The sequence below is a fragment of the Carettochelys insculpta genome, chromosome 4 (genome assembly GCF_033958435.1).
Source record: "Carettochelys insculpta isolate YL-2023 chromosome 4, ASM3395843v1, whole genome shotgun sequence".
Lineage (NCBI taxonomy): Eukaryota > Metazoa > Chordata > Testudines > Carettochelyidae > Carettochelys > Carettochelys insculpta.
The window spans coordinates 72,253,014-72,279,748 of record NC_134140.1 but is presented as its reverse complement, the minus strand read 5'-3'; the positions used below and the strand labels follow the sequence as shown (position 1 = coordinate 72,279,748).

The 26,735-nt window shown below is 43.0% G+C and overlaps 1 protein-coding gene across 2 annotated transcripts in view; it reads left to right on the top strand.

Annotated features, from left to right (window-relative positions):
- Window positions 1–18,022, top strand: part of TLL1 (tolloid like 1) — a 241,652-nt gene extending 223,630 nt beyond the window's left edge. The window contains exons 20-22 of one of the 2 annotated variants that reach the window (XM_074991871.1): window positions 130–343; window positions 13,982–14,232; window positions 17,878–18,022. In XM_074991871.1, coding sequence (XP_074847972.1) covers window positions 130–343; window positions 13,982–14,232; window positions 17,878–18,012 — 600 coding nt within the window. In that variant the 3' untranslated portion in view covers window positions 18,013–18,022. Of the gene's footprint in view, window positions 1–129; window positions 344–13,981; window positions 14,233–17,877 lie in introns of those variants that run through there. The other variant, XM_074991872.1, reaches the window with a different exon arrangement.
- Window positions 18,023–26,735: the final 8,713 nt, after the last annotated feature.

Sequence of the window (26,735 nt, the reverse complement as noted above, 5' to 3'; positions counted from 1 at the left end):
AATTGTATGTGGTATCTCAACAACATGCAGACTTCATGCTGAAAATGTACATAAAGTATGTTTACTGTGTATAAGGAATAATATGTATTAGATTCTGTCTGAGGAGCCTTTTTTCCCCTTTCTTTCCAGACCTTTAATGAGTTTGAGATTGAACAACATCAAGAATGTGCTTATGACCATTTGGAAGTATTTGATGGAGAAACAGAAAAGTCACCAATTCTGGGACGCTTATGTGGCAATAAGATACCAGAGCCTCTCATTGCTACTGGAAATAAAATGTTTCTCCGATTTGTTTCTGATGCTTCAGTACAAAGAAAAGGCTTCCAAGCCACACACTCTACAGGTTAGGAAATCAGGATGTCATTTACTAATAATTTTCAGAATTTTCTTGCTCAGTGGGCAGAATTGTTTGGCAGATAAATCAGGACTCCAAATAAATTTGAAGTAATTCTTGAAGGCAGTAAATAAAATCTAAGTGCAGAGATAAAAGAAAATATTGTGAGGATTCTAGAACTGACTTTTTTTTGACATTTTAGTATTTTTTTTTGTTTTGTTACATATTGTTTTTCTTAGTGTTGTTGCTGGACAGTCATTAAAAAGCTATCAGTTGCTTTGGAGAAAAAGATCCAGTACAAACGAAAAGGAGAAAAAGGCTGTATGCTCTCCAACAGAAAGGCACAGTTACTTTTGAAATTCACTGGATTTGGGAATAGGTATTCAACGAATTTGTATTCTTATAATTGGTGCTGTTCCTGACTATACTGATTCAGCAGGTTCATTTCCTGTGGATGCATTTTAATATAGTGTACTGTGCACCAAAATAGCTTAATTTTTGGATTTTTTTTAATTTAAATAAAACACGGGCTTTTGTGTAAGCAGCTAACACTATTTCTTCAATGGTTAAAAAGAAAGGCCAAGCAAAGATAAAATTGAGCAAAACAAAAGGGATAGCGTCACTTAAATCAAGAAGGGTTGAAAATTGTCTCCTTCAGACTCGCTGGGTTCTTTTTGTTACTTCATAGGAATTACTGTAATTCAAAATATGCTTTGAAATTCCATTAAGGAGTTGTGTAAAACATTTTCCATGTTACAAACGTTGGTTTTGTAAAGCGGCTTGGCTTACAGTGCCCCCTAGTGGTGACGTAAAGTTTAACCTTTAAGCCATTATTTCTAAAGGGAAGAGGAGCTTTCAAAGATGTTAAGAGAGGAACTTGTGCTGAAATAATACATATAGTGAAGGTGCTGAGAGCCATTGAACTGAACTGTAAACCCTGCATATAATGGGAGCCACTTCAAGCCAGGGGTGCAGTAGTGGTTCCAGCACCTATGTCTTAGACAGTATAACAAAATAATATTTCTTCAGTTTCTACAGGAGAAATAATTTTTCGCATATCCCAGTGAATTCTTAAGCAGGGATTATTTTGTAACCTGAATAATAAAACAGATATGTATAAATAGAACTCAGCATGCTGAGGCTTTGCTGACCCACAAAAATCCCTAATCTTGAGAAGAAGGATGAGTAACCTTTATTTGATCCATGCAGTTTAATGTTGCGTAAAACATCAGGTGCATTGTAAATGTGTGTGCAACTATCAAGTCATTATACATTAATATTAAATTCAAATACATTTACCCTTGCATTTGTGTAAGAAAATAATCTTTGATACTTTATGTGAATAATTTCCCCCTTAAGCAGGATCACCGGGCATCAGAACCTGCTCTTGCTTGCTCTTTGTATTCTGATGCGAGAAAATGAAAGCTTTGTTCATTCTGACATGTAGACCACTTTTCCTTCTTGTTAAACAGCCTGGTTTGCAGACTTTTAATAACACACCCAGAATGTGTTTGCTGGATCATGCCCTTCCTTATCTTCTTTTGTGTCTGCTGCAACTGTACATCTACAACCACAAGCATCACAAAACTCTTAGGCTGTGCCCTTTAGCGCAGCACTGCTGCCGGAAGCACTATGCTAATGACAGTTCAAGAAATTGCAAATGGAGGAACACTTGCAAACACGTGCAAGGACTTCAGAACAATTGCCCTAGCAAGTCATCTAGGCAAAGTGCTTCTGCTGCTAACTGACAGAGCGAATGAGATTGCAGATAGAAGAACATCTAGTGGATGAGCAAGCGGGATTCACGAAAGATACCATACAGCAGATATGGGCACTAAGGCTACGTCTACACGTGAAGCCTACATCAAAGTAGCCTATTTCGATGTTGCGACATCGAAATAGCCTATTTCGATGAATAGCGTCTACACGTCCTCCAGGGCCGGCAACGTCGATGTTCAACTTCGACGTTGCTCAGCCCAACATCGAAATAGGCGCAGCGAGGGAACGTCTACACGCCCAAGTAGCACACATCAAAATAGGGATGTCAGGCACAGCTGCAGACAGGGTCAACGGGCGGACTAGCGCTTCCGGGGCAACAGCTAACCGCTCCCTTAAAGGGTCCCTCCCAGACACACTCAGCCTGCACAGCACGCGGTCTGAGGAGCCATAGGCACACAGACCCCAGGCGCCGCAGTCATGGACCCCAAGCAGCAGCAGCAGAAGCAGCTAGAGGTCCACCCAGCCCTCCCGGCAGGAGCAGGGCTTGCCCTGACCCATGCCATGTGGGAGGCAGCTGAGCACCTCCTTGCCCCAGGGGAGGAGATGCCCCCAGGGCAGCAGGGCTCAACCCCTACCCCTGCAGCACCCCGCTCCACCCCCCGCCTCACACGCCGGCGGCTGTGGAGCTACCCCACCAGCACCGACTGGTCGGAGCGGCTGGTGCTTGGGGAGTGGGACGACGACCACTGGCTCAGGAACTTCAGGATGACCCGGCAGACATTCCTGGAGCTGTGCCAGTGGCTCACCCCCGCACTCAGGCACCAGGACACTGCCATGCGGCGTGCCCTCCCTGTGGAGAAACGGGTCGGCATCGCTGTCTGGAAGCTGGCCACTCCGGACAGCTACCGATCCGTGGGGCAGCAGTTTGGTGTCGGAAAGGCCACCGTCGGGGCTGTCTTCATGGAGGTAAGCGAACCCACGGGGGGAGGCCAGGGCAGGGGGGCTAGGGCAGGGCAGGGGGGCCAGAGCAGGGCAGGCCAGGGCAGGGGGGCCAGAGCAGGGCAGGGCAGGGGGGCCAGAGCAGAGGGGCCAGGGCAGAGCAGGGGGGCCAGGGCAGGGCAGGGCAGGGCCACGCACACCCTGCTCACCCCTCATTGGTGCCGTCCCATGTGCTTTCTCTGCAGGTTGTGCGTGCCATCAACGCCATGCTCCTGCACAGGCTCGTGAGGCTGGGGGACCCAGATGCCACCATCGCCGCCTTTGCCACCCTGGGCTTCCCCAACTGCTTCGGGGCTCTGGATGGGACTCACATCCCCATCCGCGCCCCGCATCACAGTGACGGATGATACCTCAATCGCAAGGGCTACCATTCTGTCGTCCTGCAGGCCTTGGTGGACAGCCGGGGACGTTTCCAGGACATTTACGTGGGCTGGCCTGGCAGCACACATGACGCCCGGGTTTTCCGGAACTCGGGCCTGTGCCGCCGGCTGGAGGCGGGGACCTACATCCCCCAGCGGGAGATCCCTCTGGGGGACACCACCATGCCCTTCTGCGTCATCGCAGATACGGCCTACCACCTCCGGCCGTGGCTCATGTACCCCTACACGGGCCATCTCTCCGCTAGCCAGGAGCGCTTCAACGAGCGCCTGAACCGTGCGCGCCAGGTGGTGGAGCGCTCATTTGGCCGCCTGAAGGGACGCTGGAGATGTCTCCTGACCTGCCTGGATGCGGGCCCCAACAACATCCCCCAGATTGTGGGTGCCTGCTGCGCCCTGCACAATTTGATCGAGAGCAAGGGGGAGACCTTTCTGCAGGGCTGGGCTGCGGAGGCTGGCAGGGCACACGTCCGGCCACCTGCTGCCCCCAGTCGGCAGGTGGACCCCGAGGGGACCTGGGTCCGGCTCTTGTGGCTCATATGTAGCCTGAGTCTCCCTTTTGCACTCCCCCCACTCCATCACATGCTGCTGCTGCGGGGTGTCCCACCCCCTCCTCCCGGGGGCCCCTCAAGGTTCCGCTCCCCCCTGGCCCGGGGATGGGGCATGGCACTGTCATGCGGGGGGGGGGGCACGGGCTGATGGCTGCAGTGCTGTGAGGGCCATGGCCCTGCTGTCCTTGGGGCCATGGCCATGTGAGCATGTGGGGGGCCCAGGACACATATCTCTTACCCCCGCCCCTCAAGCCCAGGGATGTCCACCAGAGAGGGGTACCTACCTGTGGGTCCGCTCCCACGGTCCGGAGATCCCCGGGGGTCGGAGGCCCTGCTGCTGCTCCGGGATGGCAGGAGGAGGATCTGCAGGCTGGATTCTGCGGAGGAGGAGCCCCCCTCCTCCTCCTGCCGCGATGTCCCGGGGGTGGCCTCCGGGGGGGGCCCCCGGGGTGCGGGGCTTGCCTCCGGGGCGGACTCCGTCTGCAGGGCCTGCTGGGGCTCGTCAGCCGAGGTGTCAAGGGTGGCCGGAGGGGAGGAGATGTGCCGGGAGCCCAGGATGTCCCTGAGTTCCCTGTAAAAGGGGCAAGTGACGGGGGCGGCCCCAGATCGGCTGGCCGCATCCCGGGCCCGGGAGTAACCCTGCCGCAGCTCCTTGACCTTACTCCTGACGTGGTCAGGAGTGCGGGCAGGGTGACCCCGGGCAGCCAGGCCGTCGGCCAGCCGAGCGAACGCATCCGCGTTGCGCCTCTTGCTCCCCATTACCTGGAGCACCTCCTCCTCGCTCCAGAGCCCCAGCAGGTCCCGCAGCTCGGCCTCCGTCCAGGAGGGGCCCCGCTGCCGCTTCCCAGACTGGCTGCCCCTCTGGCTGGGCTGGCTGCCCTGGCTTCCCTTGGGGGGGGTCCCCTGGGGGGGCTGCCGGCTAGCCATTGCCGCTGGGTGGGTGGCTGGGGGTGCTGCAGGCTACCCGCGTATGCAGGCTGCAGCCTGCACGTTGCCTCAGCTTCCTGCAGAGGCAGGGAGGGGGAGGGGACCTTTAAGGGGCCACTCCACGCGGCCACCAGTGAGCTGAGGGGCTGGAGAGAGCGTCTCTCAACCCCCCAGCTGATGGCCGCCATGGAGGACCCGCCAATTTCGACGTTGCGGGACGCGGATCGTCTACACTGTCCCTACTTCGACGTTGAACGTCGAAGTAGGGCGCTATTCCTATCCCCTCATGGGGTTAGCGACTTCGACGTCTCGCCGCCTAAAGTCGAAGTTAACTTCGAAATAGCGCCCGACGCGTGTAGCTGCGACGGGCGCTGTTTCGAAGTTAGTGCCGCTACTTCGAAGTAGCGTGCACGTGTAGACACATCTTAAGATTGCTAGCAGAGAAAGCTTGATGAAAGAACAGGAGCATCCACAGTTGCTTCATCAATTTTCAGAAGGCATTTGACAGTATAGGTCAGAAAATTATCTGGGCATTGCATTGTTGGAGTCCTGTGGAGTGCATAGCAGATCTTGTCCATTCCTTAGGAGCTTTCCTGTTTTTCCGTGCTATATTACATAGTCCGGTGTATTTCCTGAATCATACTGTCTCTGACATATTTGATCATCTCTCCGATTATCATATCATTTCCAGGGCTCTTTTTGTTTTTCAGTCATTTTGCTGCTTTTTCTGCTTTCTCCTTTGAAATATCAGTCTTGCTCTTGATGGTTGGCAGGGATATCTCTTTCAGTTCTTTGATCAGTCTGTCTGAGACATTTGGGTCCAACTGTGCTTTGTACAAATCAGTGCAATAACTCGTCCCTTGCTGCACTGCCTTCTCCTGGTTCATGAGCACCTGGTCATTCTCATCTTTGATTGCCATCGGCTTTGCTTGCCACTTCCTATTAATATTCCTGATCATCTTGTATGCTTCCCTGGTCTTACGCATGCTGTAATACCTCTCTGTATTTTCAAACTGCTCCTCTAACTATCTCGCTTCATCCATTCTGGTAGCCTTCTTTGCCTCATTGCATTTCACTCTCTTGTACTATTTCACCCACTGAGAAACACCCCTTCTGATCTTCAGTGCTCTTGTCTCTTGGACCAACTTTAGCATTTCCTGTGTAATCCACTTTTTATTTGTCTTCTGTTTTCCAGAACCATTTGTTCAATTGCCTCTTCTATCTCCGTGACTATCCCTTCGACTCTCTTATCTAGGTCTTTCTGTGTGTCCACGTGCCTGATCTTCTGTTCGAGTGCTGCTCTGTATGCATTTCCTATTACTTCCTAGCCTAGCCTCAACACATCTCTTTGTTTCTTGAACTGTGTCTTATACTTTCTCTTGAGTTTCATCTTGATGTTCGCCATCACTAGACTGTGGTCCGAGTCCATATCTGCTCCTTGGAAAGTTCAGCACTGTTGTACTGATGTTACCCATCTTTTTCTTATCAAAATCCTAACTAATATGTTCTTGGACTTCCAGTCATTTAACCACCATGTCCACTTCCTACAGTCTTTTTGTTGGAATCTCGTGTTGCTGATCACCATCTCATGCTTTGTAGCAAACTCTAATACTTTCTCACCTTGTTCATTTCTTTCTCTGCATCCAAAACTTCCCATGACCCTCTCCCAACCTTGGTCATCTGTTCCGACTTCCATGTTCCAATCTCCTCTGATCAACACATTTCTCCTTGGTATCTACTCCAGCATCTTTGTCAAGTCTTTATAGAATAGCTCAGTCTCTTTCTCCATGCTGTCCTATGTCCAAGATGTTGAACCGTTTTGCTTCAAATCTTGCTACCATCATTCTTGCACTCGCTGGTTTGTAGCTTAACAATGCTCCTTTAGCAACTTTGCTAAGAAGGAATCCCACTCTTGGCTAATGCTTGTTTTCATTCCCTGACCAAAAGACTTCACAACTGTACATCTCTCCCAATGCCATCCAACACATCTCCGCCAGTCCAAGCACATAACATCAATATCTTTCTATCTCCTTTCCAAGCAGCTCTAACTTTCCAGTTGCCCACAGCATTCTGACCTTCCATGTTCCAACTGATAGTGTATGTGTTAGTTGTAATTTCCTTTTGGTAGCCAATTCATCGATCCAATCCCAATTGCTCAATCAGTATCACAGACCTTGTTTATCCAAGAGACATCCAAGTTTGCATCCTTTCTCAGGTAGTCATAGATTTCATTCTTATTGTTATTTTATGATCAGCGCATCGATGCTAATCTGACCAAACCTCCTCCTTTATCCAGGCTTGGGACTGGCATGGAACCCCTAGAGGCTTTTGTGGTGGAATTATGACCACTATGACTTTTGCAAAATTATATGCAAAAAAAAGTTTGAAAGGTCTATATTACAATTTTACAGTAATCACTTAAAAGTCAAAATTATTGGTCAGAATGGGTATTAAAATGCTGCTTATTTATTTATAGATTCTATTTACACAATGGCAGTAGTTGTTATGTTAAAAAAAATCTATGCCCACAGCATTTATAAGTGTTAGCAATGCATTGCTACAGTTGATGGTTTGATATTTCTGTCATGAATATTTGATTGAAGAGGTTTATAACCTCCAGTTGTTGTGGAAGCTTTGTATATAATATCTCAGTCACCACAAGGTACACAATTTTCCATTCGTAAATCGTGATGGGAACTTTCTGAGTCACTATAAGGGCTCGTCTGCATACTTGGCTCAGTCTAATTCTTGACCTTCCCCCCCACCCCTCCACTCTCTGATTTGCTCACCTTGCTTATCTTTTTCTGATTTGTCCTCCTTGCTTACTGTTTTTGGTTCTCTGTGCCTTAAATATTGAGTCTGTTCTGGTCTGGCTATGGTCTGAAGAAGTGGATCTGTCCCACGAAAGCTCACCTAATAAACCATTTTGCTAGTCTTTATAGTGCTACTTGACTGCTTTTTGTTTTGATAATTTTCCATTCGGAGGTTGAAAAACATAATCTGCTTGTTCTTTTTAAGAATTCAGAATTTTAAAAGGTGCACTTTTGCTCTCATATGTTTCAAAGTTAATTTTTGAAGAAAAAAGTTGCACAAAATCTTCATTAAGCTAACTGATAGTATGGTGGTGAAGTTCTTGGGGTTACACTTTGTATGAAAGACACTACAGATCAAGGATGGTACGGAAGAGATTGTATAGCTCTACGTGTCTGTGCAAGCACAGACAGAAAAAGCTCAAGTAGCGATTCTTCTCCCTTCTTATATTAGATGATTTTTTCTGGCTTCACACTCCCTGGCCCAAGGTCAGGAGTGATAATGTGATCCCAGCAGCAGTCTGACACTGAATCCAAAACTCATTCCCTTAAACTTCATAGATTTTCCGAGCGATAATAGAATAATAGAAATGTAGGGCTGGAAGGGACCTTGAGAGGTTATCTAGTCCAAGCCCTGGTGCTGAGGCAGGACTAAATACAAACTGCTGATCCCTGAAAGCTGTGTGTGCAACCTGTTTTTTAATAAACCTCCATTGATAAGATTCGACAGGCTGTGTTGGAAACCTATTCCAGAGCTCAGCTACTATTATCGTTGGAAAGTTATCCCTAATCATTAACAGATGAGCCCACATTTTCCTACTTTCAGTAAAAATACAAAGCCATTGATCACTATCCTCTTTATATCAGCCCTTCTCATATTTGAAGATTATCAGGACCCCTTTCAGTCTTTGTTAAGACTAAATATGCTAAGCTGTCCTATGCTTTTCTCAGAGGTCAGGTTTTCTCAACCTTTTATCATTTTTTCTGCTGTCATCTTGACTGTCTCCAATTTATCCAGGTCTTTTCCTAAAGTGTGGCACACAGCATTGGACTCAGTACTCTGGATGAGGCCTGCTGTGAGGGGGAGGACAAATGCCTCCCATGCTTTACATCCACTCAACGTGCAGCAGCAGTCAAAAATCAGCTTGGATGTTTGAAATAATTAAAAAGGGATAGAGAATAAGACAAGCTATTTTATTGCCTTATAATAAATCCATGGTATGCCCATATCTTAAATACTGTACGCAGATGCAGTCACTTCATCTCAAAAAGAAAAATATCCTGACACTGGAAGAAGTTCAGGAAATGGCAAAAGATGTTTAGGGGTTTGGAATGGCTGCTAATTAAAAGAAATTAAAAGATTAAAAAATTTAAAGAGAAATTAAAATATTGGAACTTTTCATTTTAGAAAATAGAGGACTAAGTGGGGATATGGTAGATGTCTATATAATGACTGATGTGGAGAAAATAAATAAGGAAAAGCCATTTACTTGTAACCAGAACACTAGAACTATGGACACCAAATGAAATTAATAGGTACCAGGTTTAAAATAAATGCAAGGAAGTATTTCATCATACAATGCACAGTCAGCCGGAGGATGGTGCCAAGACTTATTTTAAAAAGGAGCTACTCCATATAAAACTATTGTACTCATAATGCTTAAAATAAAGAGGTATAACCTATTTAGAAGCATGGGTTTTTTTTGTTTTTTTTAAATGCATATAACAGGAGATTAAGCACTGTTTGTAAATTGTTGTGATAATCCCACATTGCCAAGGATATTTTACATAACTTTTGAAATCAGTTTTTCTACCATGATTTTGACACTTAAGTGACTGAACAGCATGACTCCCATTGCTCTCAGTAGCACAGGAAGAAAGACAAGACCACTAGGATTGACAGTAGACTGCAGTTTTAATGAATGCACCTGGAAACTATCCAGCATTAGCTCCTTTGATGCAGGTCATCTTTCTTCCTATAATCTTTTCCACCTAGAGGAGGCCTGCTGCAAGTCCTCTACACTGTGAGGATGGTCACAGCCCCATTGCTGGAACCCCACTATCTTCTTGCACAAAATTAGGGTTTTAGGACTCCTGGTCTCAGAGCAGGTCTACACTAGACCGTAAAGTCAATCCCAGATAAGCAATTCCAGCTATGGCAATTGCATAGCTGGAATCAACATAACTATGACTGAATTATCCGGCCATCCTCACTGAGGGAGATTGATGGAAGAAACTCTCCCATTGACCTCCCGAACTCCTCGTGATAATGAGAAGTATAAAGATCAGCTGTCGATTCCAATAGTTCAGTTTTGCATGTCTCCACTAGGCGTGTGGAACTGAACCCTGGGAAACTGACCCTGACCAGGTCTACCTCCTGGTAAGTGTAGCTGTACCCACGTGTTCCACAAGCCTTGTTGTCCACTCCCAATTCCAATCTATTAGGGAACTGGGCAGCTTCTCTTTTCCTCCATTGAACATTCTGGGCATCTGAGAGGAAAGCAAAACATTGCATGCTACCCAGACCAGTCTTGCTAAAAAGGGAGACAGGATTCTCTCAAAATAACATTCCTTCCTGTCCTATCATCAAAGGGTATGGAGAGTGATTTTTCTCCCTTCTCCTTGTAACAACTTTTTAGGTACTGGAAAATTATCATGTCCCCTCTCAGTGTTCTCTTTTCCAGATTAAACTCAATTCTTTTAATCTTCTCTCATAGGTCATTTTTTCCAGACATTTAGTGATTTTTGGTTTTCTTCTCTGGACCTCTTCCAAATTCTCCACATCTTTCCTGATATGTGGTACCCAGAAATGGGCACTATATTCCAGCTGAAGCTTAATCAGAGCTGAGTAGATGTAGCGGGGTCAACTCACTGCCATGGTGCCTCCTGCTGGTTGGCCTTGTTTTGGTCTCCAGCTCAGCACTTTTTTCATGCTGGTGCATTGCATGACACCACTCCCATCACATGATCCACTGTGGACCCATGTCACTCTCTAGCTTGCAGCATCCTCTTCAGGAAACTGCCATCTGGCAGTGACCACTCTAGTAGTCCTTTCCCCTTCTGGGGGATTCAGCAGTCCTGGTTCATTGCAGGGCACCTACCACTGTGGCCCACTGCAGCCTTGGTCTAGCCCCTCATGTCAGGGTAAGACTACAGTTCATTAGGGCCACTGCAGCATGGCCAGGTGCAGTACCAGGGGGCTGGAGGTGGGGACTCAGGCCCACCCAATACTCTGAGTCCCATACCCTCTGGTGGCAGCCTAGTTCTGCCTTCCTCTTCTCTCCCCTCAACCGCCTGGCTCCCTGGATCACTTCCCTCATGGCTCCCTTGCACCTTCTGAGCCTCTAATTCAGGGCCAGCAGTCTGGTAAGCATCAGGCTGGAGCCTCTCACTTAGCCTGCCCAGCCCTGCTTTTGGTGTGACGTTGCTCTGTCTGAGTGCTGGACCTGCCCCTTCCCTGGCTAGGACCTAACAGATCCAGCTCTGCTAAGCAGCAGCTTAGATACTCCAGCAAGCTGTCATCTGATTGGCTCCCCCCAGAAGCCATTCATTAATTGGCTGAGGGAGCTGTGCATGATCCCTCCAGCCTGCCTTATCCCTTTCTCTGCGGTAGTGGGCACTTGCCCCACTACAGCAGAGCAGAAGATACACTTCTGATTGTCTTGCTTCCAGCACTGTTATTAATGCCCCCACAGAATGATGTTTGCTTTTTTACAGCAGCGTCACACTTTTGAATCATAGTTTGCTTGTGGTCTGCTATGACTTCAAGATTCTTTTTTGCTGTACTCCTTCCTAGAGAGTAATTTTCCATTTGTATGCATGCAGCTGTTTGGGCCTTCCTAAGTGGAGTACTTTGCATTTTTCTTTGTTGACTTTCATCCTATTTACTTCAGACCACTTCTCCAGTTTGTCCAGATTGTTCTGAATTATAATCATATCCTTCAAAGTACTTGCAGCCCCTCCCAGCTTGGTATCATCCACAAACTTTACAAGCATATTTGTATGCCTTTATCTAAATCATTGATGAAAATATTGAAGAGAACTGGTCACAGAATTGATCCCTGTGGATCATTTGCTATGTCCTTACCGCATTACTGTGAACCATTGATTACAACTTTCTATAAACAGTTATCCGCCCAGTTATGTACTCACCTTATAGACTCCCCACCTACGTTGTATTTCCCTAGTTTATGAATGAGAAGGTCATGCACAATTATATGAAATGCTTTACTAAAGTTCAGGCATACCATATCTATTGCTCCTTATTCACAAGACTTGTTATCCTTTCAAAGAAAGCTATCAAGTTGCTTTGACATGATTTTTTCTTTAGAAACTAATGTGCTGACTATTCTTTGCTCTGCTGTATTTCCTGGTGCAGAAGTTAAGCTGACTGGTCTGTAGTTTCCTGGGTTGTCCTTGTTTTCTTTTTTTATAAATAGGGACTATATTTAACTTTTTCTAGTCTTCCGGAATCTCTCTTGTCTTCCATGACTTTTCAAAGATGGCTCAGATAGCTCCTCAGTCAGACTCTTGAGGATTCTAGGATGCATTTCATCAGGCCCTGATGACATGAAGACATCTAACTTTTCTAAATAATCTTTAACTTATTCTTTTCCTATTTTAACTACTGCACCTACCTAATGTTCACTGATATTCATTATGTTAGGCATCCAGTCACCACTAAACTTTTTTGGTGAAAATGGAAACAAAGAAGTTATTAAGCACTTCTGCTATTTACATATTTTTTATTGTTTTCCACTGCTTTACTAAGTAACAGTCCAAGCCTGTCCTTTGTCATCTTGTTTGCAATATATTTGTAGAATGTTTTCTTGCTATTGTTTATATTTTTAGCTGATTTGAGCTCAGTTAGTGCCTTGGCCTTCCTAATTTTGCCCCTTCATATTTTGTTATTTATTTGTATTCATCCTTTGCAACTTGACCTAGTTTCCACTTTTTGTAGGACTCGTTTTTGCATTTTAGATCATTCAATATCCTCTGGTTAAGCCAGGATGGTCTCTTGGCATACTTGCTATCTTTTCTATGAGTGGAATAGTTTGCTTTTGCACCCTTAATAATGTCTCTTTGAAAAACTACCGTCTTCAATTGTTTTTCCTCTTATACTTGCTTCCCATGGAAACTAGCCTACCAACTCTCTGAGTTTGCCAAAGTCTGTCTTCTTGAAATTCATTCTCTTTATTTTAGTATTCTCTCTCTCACCATTCCTTGGAATCACGACCTCTATTATTTTGTGATCACTATCACTTAGTCTGCCTTCCACTTTCAAAATCTCAGTTAGGTCCTCCCTATTTATTAAAATCCAGGCTAGAACAGCCTCACCCCCACAACTCCTCTCACTAGTTTTCTTCACCTTCTGAAATGCAATAATTGTCTCCAATGCATTCCAAGAGCTTGTTGGATAATCTGTGCCCTGGTGTGTTATTCATGGGTCTTAACATTCTTTTTCTTGAAGCGCAATGTAACATTATTTAACCTAGTTTTTTATGAAGTGAAAGTAAATTTCTGTGTAGCATTGTAGTATACATATATTTTAAACTTGTGATTTTTGATGAGATACATTTGAGTAAATTTGTAGCACATGTATCTTAAGCCATATAATTAGTAATTACTAATTCTTATAAATATATGTTATGAAAATATTGACATACAATATGTAATGCCCCAGTATAAAGGTTGATTTGTCTGCCCTTATGTGGATCTCGAATGCATACTGCAAAGGTTATCACACAGTTCAACTGCATTTTTTGCCAATTTACTGTTTTCTTTAGTTGTTAAAAATTATTTACATCATGGAATATCATGTATCTAAGGCAATAAAAAAGAGAATAGGAGGGAGTTCTGCAGCATTGTGTCACAACTTAAATTTTTGGGCTTTCTCATGTTTGTTCTTCACTGCACATTTAATTCCACATTTGGGCTTTAGTGAGGCACAAGGGTTTCCTTGCTCACTGTTATTACCTTATTAGGCAAGATGTTACATTGAAGTTGTAAGTTCTGCTCAGGGAAAGTAAGCAGAGTTGGGCCATATTCCATTTAAAAAAGTAGAATTTAACTTATGGGCTAGGTTCTGTTACACCTATTCAGACTAATACCTCACTCTACAAGGGAGTCCCGTTAATTTCTCTAGATTAATTGGAGCAGTAAGAGATTATTTTTTATGATCAAGACCAGCTTTACAAGGGAAAGGCATGATGAGCTGTATTGAAGAAAACATTTCCTTATTCATTATTTGTTTCCTTCCTGCAGAGTGTGGTGGTCGACTAAAAGCTGAAACGAAGCCCAGAGATCTGTATTCTCATGCTCAGTTTGGTGATAACAATTATCCAGTTCAGATGGACTGTGAGTGGCTGTTAGTATCAGAACGTGGCTACCGAATAGAGTTAACATTTCAGACATTTGAGGTGGAAGAAGAGGCAGATTGTGGTTATGACTATGTTGAACTCTTCGATGGGCATGATACAACAGGAGTGAGACTTGGTCGATTTTGCGGCTCTGGGGTAAGTAATTAGTAACTGAACCATATCATTATGCACAAAAAGTCTTTTAAAAAGTGCAGGGTCACTGTCAGATAGTTTTCTCCAAACTATAGGGTTTGTCCAAAATAAATAAAAGCTTTCATCAGTATTTGAGAACGGTAGACATGTTCTTATGATTTAAAAAAGACCATTGAAATATTGCTCATCTGATGAGTATTTTGTAGTCTTTTGTAGACACAGTATTGTGTCATTATGCTAATACATGTGAAGCAGAAAGTAAAATTGCTTATTTTGTTCTATTTTATGCCGACCTGGTCACTTTAATATCTGAGCAAATTTTAAAATCACAGGCCCTGGTTCTCATGGGAGACTTTAATCACTCAGACATTTATTGGGAGACCAATACAGCATAACACACAGAGAATCCAGGAAGTTTTTGGAGAATATTGGAGATAACTTCCTGATATAAGTGCTGAAGCTAGACCTGGTGCTCACAAACAGGAAAGAACTAGTAGGAGAAATAGGAGTGAGTGGCAACCTGGGCTGCAGTGATTACGAAATGGTAGATTTCAGGATTCTGACAAAAGGAAGAAAGGTGAGCAGTAAACTACAGACCCTTGATTTCAGAAGTACACGCTTCAGTTCTGTAAGAGAATTGATGGGCAGCATCCTCTGGGAAGTTAATATGAAATGGAAAGGAGTTCAGGAGAACTGGCAATTTGTTTTAAAGAAGTCTTATTAAAGGCACAGGAACAAACCACCCCAGTATGCAGTAAGAAAAGCAAATATGGTAGGCAACCAGCTTAGCTTACAAGGGAAGTCCTTGGTGAGCTTAAACTCAAAAAGGGTGCGTATAAGAAGAGGAAACTTGGACAGATGGTTAGGGAGGAGTATAAGGATATGGCTGGAGAATGCTGAAGGGTAAACGGGAGACAAATCACCATTGGAATTACAGCTAGTAAGGAATGTGAAGGGCAGCAAGAAGGGTTTCTACAGGCATGTTAACAATAAGAGGGTTATCAGGGAAGGTGTGGGGCCATTGCTATATGAGGGAGGCAGACCGGTGCAGATGATATGAGAAAGGCTAATGTACCCAATGTTTTTGCCTCAGTCTTCATGGACAAGGTCAGCTCCCAGATTACAACACGAGGCAATGCAGTATGGGAAAGAGGTGGACAGCCCCTGTTGGGAAAGAACAGGTTAAGAGTTATTTAGGAAAGCTAGACACACACAAATCCATGAGTCCAGATTTAATGCATGCAAGGTTACTGTGGGAATTAGCAGATGGCATTGAAAACTCATGGAGATCAGGAGAGATCCTGGATGATTGGAAAAAGGCAAATATAGTGCCCATATTTAAAAGGGAAAGGAGGACAAACCAGGGAGCTATAGACCGGTCTATACCTCAGTCCCTGGAAAAATCACGGAGGGGATCCTCAAATAATCCACTTTGAAGCACTTGGAAGAGGGGAAAGAAATCAAGAGTAGTCATCATGGATTCACCAAATGCAAGTCATGCCTGACCAATCTGCTTAGCTTCTATGATGATGTAACTGACTCTGTGGACATGGGGAAGTCAATGGATGTGATATACCTTAACTTTAGCAAAGCTTTTTATACAGTCTCTCACAACATTCTTGCCCATAGTTGGGGAAGTATGGATTGGATACCTTCTCACTGTAAGGTGGATAGAAAGCTGGTTAGATGGTCAGGCCCTACGGGTAATGATCAGTGTCAGGTGGGTGGTCAGTTTCAAGTGAGGTGCTCTAGGGCCAGTATTATTCAGCTTCTTTATTATTGACCTGGATGAGGGCCTGGATTGCACCCTCAGCAAATTTGCTAAGCTAGGGGGACAGGTAAATACATTGGAGGGTAGGAATAGGGTCCACGGTGACCTAGATAAATTGGAGGATTGAGCCAGAAGAAATCTGATGAGGTACAACAAGGACAAGTGCAAAGTCCTACACTTGGGACTAAAGAATCCCAAGAATTATCACAGGCTGGGTGCTGACTGGCTAAGTAGCAGTGCTGCAGAAAAGGACCTGGGGACTGTGGTAGAAGAGAGGCTAAATCTGAGTCAGCAATGTGCCCTTGTAGCCAAGAGGGCTAACGACATATAGGGTGCATTAAGAGAAGCACTTCCAGAAGATCTAGAGAAGTTGTTATTCCCCTCTGTTCAGCACTGGTGAGGCTTCATCAGGACTATTGCATCCAGTTCTGCACCTCCCAGTATGGAAAGGATGTGGCTGCATTGGAGCAGGTTCAGCAGAGGTCAACGAAAGTGATTAAAGGGTGGGAGCACATGACCTATGAGGAGAGGCTGATGGCCTTGGGCTTATTTAGTTTGCAGAAGATAAGAGTGAGGGGCGATTTGATAACAGCCTTCAACTTCCTGAAAGGGGTGGGGGGGCTCTAAAGAGGAAAGAGGGGCAGTTCTCAGTTGTGATGGATGGCAGAACGAGGACCAATGGTCTGAAGTTACAGAGGGGGAGGTGTAGGTTGAATATTAGGAAAAACTATTTCACCAGGAGAGTGGTGGAGCACCAGAATTCGTTACCGAGAGAGGAGGTGGAATCTCCATACCTAGAGGTTTTTAAGTCCCAGCTTGACAAAGTCCTGGCTGGGATGATTTAGTTAGGGTTGATCCTGCTTTAGGAAGGGCTCCTGACTAGATGACATCCTGAGGTCCCAGCCAGCCCTGGAAGTCTGTGATTCTATATGACACTGATCACTGAGTTGACAGCAGTGAGAAAAACAAAAGTTTAGACTGCTGTAAGAAAGAAGTAGAGCTTAATATGGAAAATTATATATTGTCATTATATAAATCAATAGTTAACCTTCATCCAGATTTCTTTGTATAACACTGGTCATTCTGTAGGACATGCAGCAGAATTAGAAGAAATCACAGAAAGGATGACTAGTGTGATCTCATCCTGATCCCTGCCTCATAATACTGGACAGAGAAAACAGCCAATCAAATGGAAACAGGGCAAATTCAAAACTGATAAAGGAAATACTTTTTTATGCAACTTTAATGCTTTTCTTTAGCTCAGCTGTGGAACTGATTGTCACATGATGTTTATGCCAGGAATTTAAGATTAGAATCCTAGAACCATGGAATCCTTGTCCTGCAAGGGACCTCAGGAGGTCACTGAGTCCAGCTCCTTGGATAACAAGAATATCAAGTTATAATAGTTTATACTTAAAAAAAAAAAAAAAGGGGGGGGGGAGCGGTTTAAAGCCTTATACTTCAGGATGCTTCTCTTGAGAGGTTAGGGTATGGCTTTCTGGGAGTGAGATTATCTCACATCTGCCTACTGTGGATTATCTTCCACCTTCAAGCGTGTGATTCTGACTGCTGTCAGAGATAGGCTACTGAAGAAGATAGATTATGGGTCTGTTCTAATGTGATGTTCTGCAAGTTTGTATGGTTTTCGCTATATTGTACAGGCAAAATTCTGTATGAGTCTCTGAAATGTGTTCCTGCTTTGTTTTACAATGTTAGGCAAGGACCTTACACTGCCTGTTCTATCTATTGTGACTGATGGTGTTAGACCCAGTAATATTAACTTGTACTATTTAAGGAGGAATGAAAAAAAATCCATAAGAAAGAACTTAATTGAGAAAAAATATTGAAAAATAACTTTATGTCCTTATTTATTCTAGCCACCAGAAGAAATTTATTCATCTGGGGATGCTGTTTTACTCCATTTTCATACTGATGATACAATCAACAAGAAAGGATTTCATATACGATACAAAAGTATAAAATATCAAGATAGTGTTCACACCAAAAAATAACGCAAGAACCTCTATGCCAGAAACTAAGGAGGAGGGAAAGAGAGTATGGGTGATGGAGAGGAAGGAAGATGTATTTTTTACTGACATTATTAGCACAAATGTTTTATATATTGGATTCAGTTGGAAGCAGAACTTATATGACCAGAAATATTTTAGTTCAGACTCACGCTTACACCTATCCCAGGGGAATGGACATGTTGATGACATGTAAGCTCTGTGCTTGACTGTCTCTGCAAAGCTGATGAGAGGGCATTGCATGATTCCAGGGAAACTACAAAAGCTTTTGTTTCCAGCTTGATGTTTGTCATAGATGCTTGCAGATTCAATCAGTTAAATTCAGTGGAAGTGACCTTGCAGACTGTTCTTCCTTCTGAAAATTACCTGGACCAGGAGAAAAAACATGCTCCTTCAGTCACACACTCAAAAAGCTGTCCTTATATCTTACTAAAATTGCTTTGGTTTTGTGTTGAGGATACAATGCATGCAAAGACTGTACAGGGACATATGAAATAGAAAAGTCTTCTGAGGTTGGTCTGTTCTTGTGTAGGGATTCATCTCTCCTGATGGTTTACCAATATTTTGAAACTGGAAAACCACATCTCTGGAAATGTAATTGATTTCATTTTACCAGCATATTGAAAAGCGTGAAATATGTTATTTATCACCATTATTAGTACACTCAGAATTTGGATAGTAAGTAACTGAAAATGTCAAGTGTGTTGGTTAAGTAAACTATACCTGATGATGTGCTCTTATTTTGCACTGAACCTGATAGGATACTGAGTTGATATTTAACAGAACTGTTGTAAATCAAAATCTTGGTCCTCTGGGAAATAGAAATAATCATGAGTAGAATCATCTGAAATGCCAATTACTGATTTCATTTTCAATAGTAGAATCATAACTGCTGCTAACCTGTATTTCTTTGGAACGTTTTATGAATGAGTTAATTATACATTTTAGCTAATCAGAAAGAAAGCTGGAAGTAGTATCCAAAAAAAAGGGTTTTCTAACCCATTGAAAGAACAGAATAATTTGTTTTCTGGAAGTAAGAATTTCTGTAATGGCAAAAGAGAAACAGGATTTGTTGTTGAAAGAGAAATCCTATGGTGCTATTCCATGACAAACACAAAATGAAGAAGTTTTAGACCTTTGAGCCAACAATCTGCAGATTATGAATGTCTCACTATGCCTGGCTGCATCTGAAGAATAAAGACTTATTATGTGTATGACGAGATCATTGCAATGGCAGCGCTAGTCCTGTGGAACAACTATTACTATTGCCTTAGAATTCTTGCACATGATCAAACAGATCTTCCTGTTAATACATCTTTAATTTGACAAATTATTTGACAAGTTGAACGTTTTAATGTATGTCAGCAAAAAGATCTTCAAGCAAAACTCCATCTGCAGAGCTTAGAATGTGTGCTGTAAATACAGTGACTTGCTTTGATGTAGAAATATGTTACTTTTAGAACAAACTATTTTATGTGCTTTAGGCCATACCTGGCTTTAGTCATGATGTATATGCATTATGTAAGTGTGTATGAGTGGGTGCTCCAGGGAGGTGAGAGGTGTTGTATGGATGAACTGTTAAATTGTGCCAAGCTCTACCAGAACCCTGTTTGACTGTAGCAACTTCTCTTCAAAGGTTTCATAGGCAGGTAAGTGGGACTTCTAGTCAGCAAGAACAGAATTAAAACGAAATGTTACATTTCACTTACGATAAATATTATTTTGATATCCTTTGATGTAAGTTGCTATCCAGATTAGTTTAATTTCTGTTACCTTACCATGAACAGTCACTGGCACCAATAAATCTGTTTTTTTAACAAAAATAAAAACTAAACAGATGTGTAGGCGTCCTTGGCTGTATTGACCACTGATTTATGTTGCTCTATCTCCATTTTCACTTCCAAAAACCTCTTCACAAGGGAAGTTCAAAGAATGAATCATTTTTATTCCTTGGGATATAATTGTACTTCTCTAATATTACATGGCTTTACTTTTCTATGGATCATTTTTCAGGGTGCTTGCACAAGAAGTGAACAGCATAAATTGGCTGAGTGAAGCAGAGTTGCTCCAAAACCTTTCCATACAAATGCCTGTCATAAAACTCAATGTAGCAGAAAACTGTGCTGTAACTTCAATGCACGATACACTGGCATAGGTTGTTCTAAAATTGCGTTAGAGAACATTTATTAAAATAACTTATTTAAGGATATAAGAAGGGTTTGAGGAGAGGGTAAAGGATAGGCTGTTTTCACAACACATCGTTCTATGTCATCTTTTTCCCCCATTAACTTTTTGCCCTCTTGTCTCATCTCTGTATTTTCTTGCTCAGCTCTGTGTAACTGCGTAACATTTGCCCTAGTCATACAGAGGAATTTCAGTGCTTTCTCTTGCACCAACATACTATACATTTTTCCACTTGGTGAATAGTCTTTTGGCCACAAAATTTGTGGTCCACGATGGTGGTGATTATGTGGTAGAGCATCCTCCAGATTTATGTATGGCTCCTTCACGTTTGAATCTCTGCTTCCTATGCAGAAGTGGACAATTGGGGTACTTGGTCAGCTCCATTCTGGGGAAGGCAGCAAGCTGGGGAGAGAAGAGAGAGAACTGAGATCCAGAAGGTTGCAATATGCAAGCACAGGGGTACGGTCTTGGAGCAAGCCACAGGGTCCATGTTTCCACATACCCAGTAACTCCATCACACATAGCATGGAGGGTCTGTCACACAGATTGGAATAGCAACTGTGTGTGTAAAAAGGGAGTGAGGGCAGCTGTGCTTCTTAACATTGAGTTCGGGGAGAATATTTCACTTCCCTAATCCCTCCTCACTTTTCATATGCAGAGAGCAAGTGCTAAGCCTTTGTGCCTTAGCCCTATCCTCCTACAGAAGAACTGTAATTGCTGTAGTTAAAACCACATCCAAATAAGTAAGGAGAGCCTACCCCTGGGAAGTTTTCATCTTTTCATTTAAACCTATATACATATATTGTAAAACCAGTGGCAATTGACTACAAACTTTTTTGCTAAACTGATCATAAAGATCTCACTGAAAGTAGCAAAAGTGAGGTAAGTCTGGGGTAAGGCAGTTATTGTGTCTTAAATTTGTCCCTGGGTTTAACCTGCTCTGAGGACCACAGAACGTCTGTGCAATAAAATGATCCAAGTGTGGAGTGACAGATCAGATGTTTGACATAACTATAGCTTTGGTTTTGTATTTAAACAAGTTTAAATTTTATGATCTTTAATAATTAAAATTAACTGAGTGAAAAATACTGTAATAAAATATTAAAATAACTGAGTGAAAGCTTTTCAAACTGGAGGGCTACGTTGGCAATTTGTCAGGAGAGCAAGAACCAAACCCACTTTGTATAAAATGGAGGAAATTTTGTTGCACTCATAAAATGAAAGTCATGCTAGCTCTTGAACTGAGCAATATATGCCCAGCTCAAGCTGAAGGAGTCTACAGTCTGAGAGTGGCCACCAAACACTTTTGTTGTAGTTGTTATTTATAAATATTTTTGTTGTAGAATTTATGGATTCCAAATGAGGGTTAGGATCCCACTATACTGTGCACTGTACAAACAACTAATATAGCCCCTGCTCCAGAGAACTCTCAATCTAGGATATAGGCCATACTGGTCAAGTTTCCACTGTACTCAGTGGTAACGGCCCCATTGGGTGTTGGATCAAGCAATTTAGGCGTAAGGATGGGTGAGTAAGGGAATGGAGACGTGATTACATAAGTTAGTCATTGGCTAAATTAAAGTATCATTGCTCTGCTTTTCATTTCACTGCTTGTAAAATTAATTAGATGTGAATATGAAAAAGGCAGTCTGAGCATAAAAAGATGATAGCAATGAGAGGAGCAAAAATGAACAAAATATGAATAATATAATTGCACTAGAAAGAGTTGATACATAGTTTATAGAAAGAAAGTTCAGTGGACTAAGTTCTAGCCTCCATTACCCTTGCAACACCATTGGCTTTTATCAAAAGCAGGAATGCACTGTTGAATGGAATTTGACTGAATTACACATATTTTATTTCAGTGGCACATTCAGTTTAAAACCAACACCTGTGTAATGGGTGTGCTAATCCTTCAATTAATCTTTCATATGCATTTCAATGCTTTGTCCTGTATTGCTTCCATCTACGCTAAAAAAGACACACCATTAGCTAGAGGTAGAAGTTAATCGTTACTCTTTGTCATCCCAGAAACTATATTTGAACTCTAGACGACATAAAAATAATCAGTTTGCAAGTCAGTGATTTATATGGTGAGTTAAATCCAAATCTTGACAATGCAAACCATGTGCACAAGAAAAGAAAAGAAAAAAGAAAAAAGCTTATGCTGAGTGACCTTCTGCTTTCTAGTAGAATTAATGCTGTAATGTATTTTTTCAGCTTTTCCCCTTAGAAATTTCAGTTTAAGCTTTTTGGAGAAAAGGAGGAGGTGAAATAGTACACATCTTCTTATACATAGTGTAATTAAGGTATTCAAAGTCAGTAACTATCAAAGAAGAAAACTAGGTTAGTTTGGCATGCTTTGTTCTTGATAAATCCATATTGGCTATCACTTACCAGCCTCTTAACTTCTAGGAGTTTAGGAATTGATTGTGTAATTGTGTTCCAGTATCTTTCCAGGTTTCCCAGTTAGTTTGAGCTATAATTGTGTTTCTTTTTCGTCTCCCCTATGCTTCCCTCTTTAGGTCCCCTAGGACATCCCAATCCTCCATGAATTGTCTAAGATTGTTTCCACTTGTTTCTTACAGTAGGATGAATGTTAGTCAACCCAGCTGACCTGAATACACTTAACTTAACTAAATATTCTTCAGCCTGCTCTTTCTTTATTCTGGCTTATGCTCCATGCCCTTTGTTGCTAATATTACCCTTTTAAAAAAAATAAAAAGATCTGTGAATCAGAATTGTCTTTCTTCCCCCAGCTCCACTTAGCAAGCTATCAATGCAGCTAAATAACGAGTAATACAAGTTGAACCTCTCTAGTTGGGCACTCTCCTGTGTGTCAACAGCCATAATCTGACATGATTTTAATTAGATGGATGACCATTCATCAGGGGTGTGGCCAAGTTTCCTGTGGTCCCGTATATTTTTTTGAGACACTAGTCCTGGCTGACAGTGTTCTGTGATGTTATTTAGAAGTAATTTACCCCTAAATATCTTCTAAGAGTCCAGTGGGCAGTGGAAGTATGCTAAGGTTGCTAGAAAATATTGACCACCTGTGATGTGGCAAATTCTTTCGATGGGCACCAGCCAGGTCCCGTGGTGCTGGACTAAAGAGGTTTAACCTATAGTTGGGATTTACAGGGCTCAGTCCTACACTTAAATTTAATGGCAAAGCTTCCATTCACCTAAGTCATATAGCATTTTTCATTTTGACTCTTCACATGCTTTACAAATTAAGAAATTTAGCTTCAGAAGATCCTCATAGGGAAATAAATATTATTTGCCTCATTTTACAAATGAGAACCCTAGGAAGGTGTGACCAATGGGATGCTGAGGTGATCATCCCTAAAATTTCAGCACTCTGCCTGGGACTGGTTGCTGACCCCTGAACTGGAGACTACTCCTAATCCTATAGTACAGCAAGTAGTTGCAACTCACCTCAGTATCATAGGATTAAGTTAGGGGCCAAACTTGAAAAGTCATATGATTTTCAGTAACAATCTAGCCACTTCAGATGAGGAACATTATTGTGTGCTATGCCTACCTGAAAAAATCAAGCGTTCACCAGGTGGGGAAAAAAAGAAAAGTAAACCTACTAACTTTGATTTAAAATTGTGCTAACCTTGCCCACCATGCTAAGTTACCAGTTTAATCGTGCAGTTTCAGTGCTGTAGATGTGTAGGGACTCTGCTGGGAGCAGCATTGGGTGTCAGTGGGAGGAATGGATTGCTACAGCAGCCCTTGTCCCTACTCTCAGCCGCTACCAGTAATTTGCCTCAGAGTGTATAGATGGCTGTACTCCGTACATGGCGGGACTTGATGGGGAACACATTGCTGTAAGAGTGCTGGTGCATTTCTTTACCCTGAAACTTCCTTTGGATTGCAGCACAATGGGACCCGACTTTCAAATGTGGGGACTTAAAAAGGAGGTACATATTCTGCATTGGATGGGACAGATTGACTCTAAGGCACGTAAAATGATCATTTGCAGGACTCAGTGCTAATGAGCCCACGTAAAGGTGGCTTCATCTATATAGCTGAAAGACCTTTTCGATTATGTGATAAGAGCTGTGTCTACACGTGCACGCTACTTTGAAGTAGTGGCACTAACTTCGAAATAGCACCCGTCACGGCTACACGCGTCGGGCGCTATTTCGAAGTTAACTTCGATGTTAGGCGGCGAGACGTTGAAGTCGCTAACCTCATGAGGGGATCGGAATAGCGCCCTACTTCGACGTTCAGCGTCGAAGTAGGGACCGTGTAGACGATCCGCGTCCCGCAACGTCGAAATTGCCGGGTCCTCCATGGCGGCCATCAGCTGGGGGGTTGAGAGATGCTCTCTCTCCAGCCCCTGCGGGGTTCTATGGTCACCGTGGGCAGCAGCCCTTAGCCCAGGGCTTCTGGCTGCTGCTGCGGAAGCTGGGGATCCATGCTGCAGGCACAGGGTCTGCAGCTAGTTGTCGGCTCTGTGTATCTTGTGTTGTTTAGTGCAACTGTGTCTGGGAGGGGCCCTTTAAGGGAGCGGCTTGCTGTTGAGTCCGCCCTGTGACCCTGTCTGCAGCTGTGCCTGGCACCCTTATTTCGATGTGTGCTACTTTGGCGTGTAGACATACCCTCGCAGCGCCTATTTCGATGTGGTGCCGCGCAACGTCGAAGTTGAACATCGACATTGCCAGCCCTGGAGGACGTGTAGATGTTATTCATCGAAATAGCCTATCTCGATGTTGGTTTCACGTGTAGACGTAGCCAAGGACCTTTATACTGTGGGAAATGTATGTGTGTGTATTTCACTTAGTGAATAATAACATAGCTGCACACTATGGGTGCGTCTACACTTGCATTCCTCATTTGAAAGAGGTATGCAAATGAGGTATATCAAAACTGCAATTAAGGTACAAAATTGCATACCTGACACCTCATTTGCATATTCTTATTTCGAAATAGTTTCTTTCGAAAGAAGAAAACCAGTATAGACGCTGCTCTTTCGAAAGTAAACCCCATCTTTGACAGAATCCTTTTTCCCCTTACAAGGGAAAGAATCCTCTTCCCTTTATTTAATGGGAAGAATGATTCTTTCAAAGATGGGCTTTACTTTCGAAAGAGCAGAGTCTACATTGGTTTTCTTCTTTCAAAAGAAGTTATTTCAAAATAAGAATATGCAAATCAGGTGTCAGATATGCAGATTTGTACCACATTTGGATACCTGTTTCGAAAGAGGAATGCAAATGTAGATGCACCCTGCCTGTTACTGACTGGGGTTGGTGACTCCCAAGTATCCATTTGTAGGATAGTTATCTGTAAAAAAGCCTTGTTAAATATTTAATTTAAAACTATTTTTATTCCTGAGAAAAAGAGCCTGAAATTGTCTGAATCTAAGGTAAGTGAAATCTGTGGATTACTGTGTATACAAAAAACACTAGTTAAACACTTTGTATCCATTCACTGGCCCACCTTTGTCCGTTACTCTATTTCAGTCATCAGTTAACAGAATTTTATCCTTAATTATATAAATATTGAAAAAGTTCTGTTACTTAACAGTATATGAGGTGAAGCACAAAATGCTGCTTATTAATAATACGTTAGAGCAAATTACTGAGTACAAGGTTATTTTTATTCTTTCTATTCAAGGTTTATCATACTTTCAATTTACATTTCTTAATTAAATTAAATTAATCCAGTTGAGTGTATTTGGGTTAAGCTTAGAGGTGAAAGTAACAGAGGTGATGTTGTAGTTGGTTTCTGTTACAGACAGTCAGATCAGGGAGAGGAGATAGATGAGGCTTTCTTCAGGCAGCTTAGTGAAGCTTCCAAATCACAGGCCCTGGTTCTCATGGGAGACTTTAATCATCGGATATTTGTTGGAAGACCAATACAGCAGCACACAGACAATCCAGGAAGTTTTTGGAGAATGTTGGGGATAACTTCTTTGTACAAATGCTGAAGGAACCGACCAGGGGCCGTGTGCAACTTGACCTCCTGCTCACAAACAGGGAAGAACTAGTAGAAGAAATAGAAGTGGGAGGGAACCTGGGCTGCAGCAACCATGAGGTCATAGATTTCAGGATCTGGATGAAAGGAAGAAGGGTGAGCAGTAACATACAGACCCTTGATTTCAGAAGAGCAGACTTCTCATCCCTGAGAGAACGGATGAGCGGGATCCCTTGTTAAACGAAGATGAAGGGGAAAAGAGTTGAAGAGAACTGGCAGTATTTTAAAGAAGTCTTACTGAAGGCACAAGAACATAGGATCCCACTGCGTAGTAAGAAATGCAAACATGGTAGGCAACCAGCTTGGCTTAACAGGGAAATCCTTAGTCAGCTTAAATTCAAAAAGGACGCCTACAAGAAATGGAAATGTGGACAGTTGACTAAGGAGGAGTATAAACATACGGCTGGAGAATGCCGGGCAGTAATCAGGAAAACGAAAGCACAATTGGAACTGCAGCTGGCAAGGGATGGTGAAGAGTAACAAGAAGGGTTTCTACAGGCATGTGGACAATAAACAGGTTATCAAAGAAGGTGTGG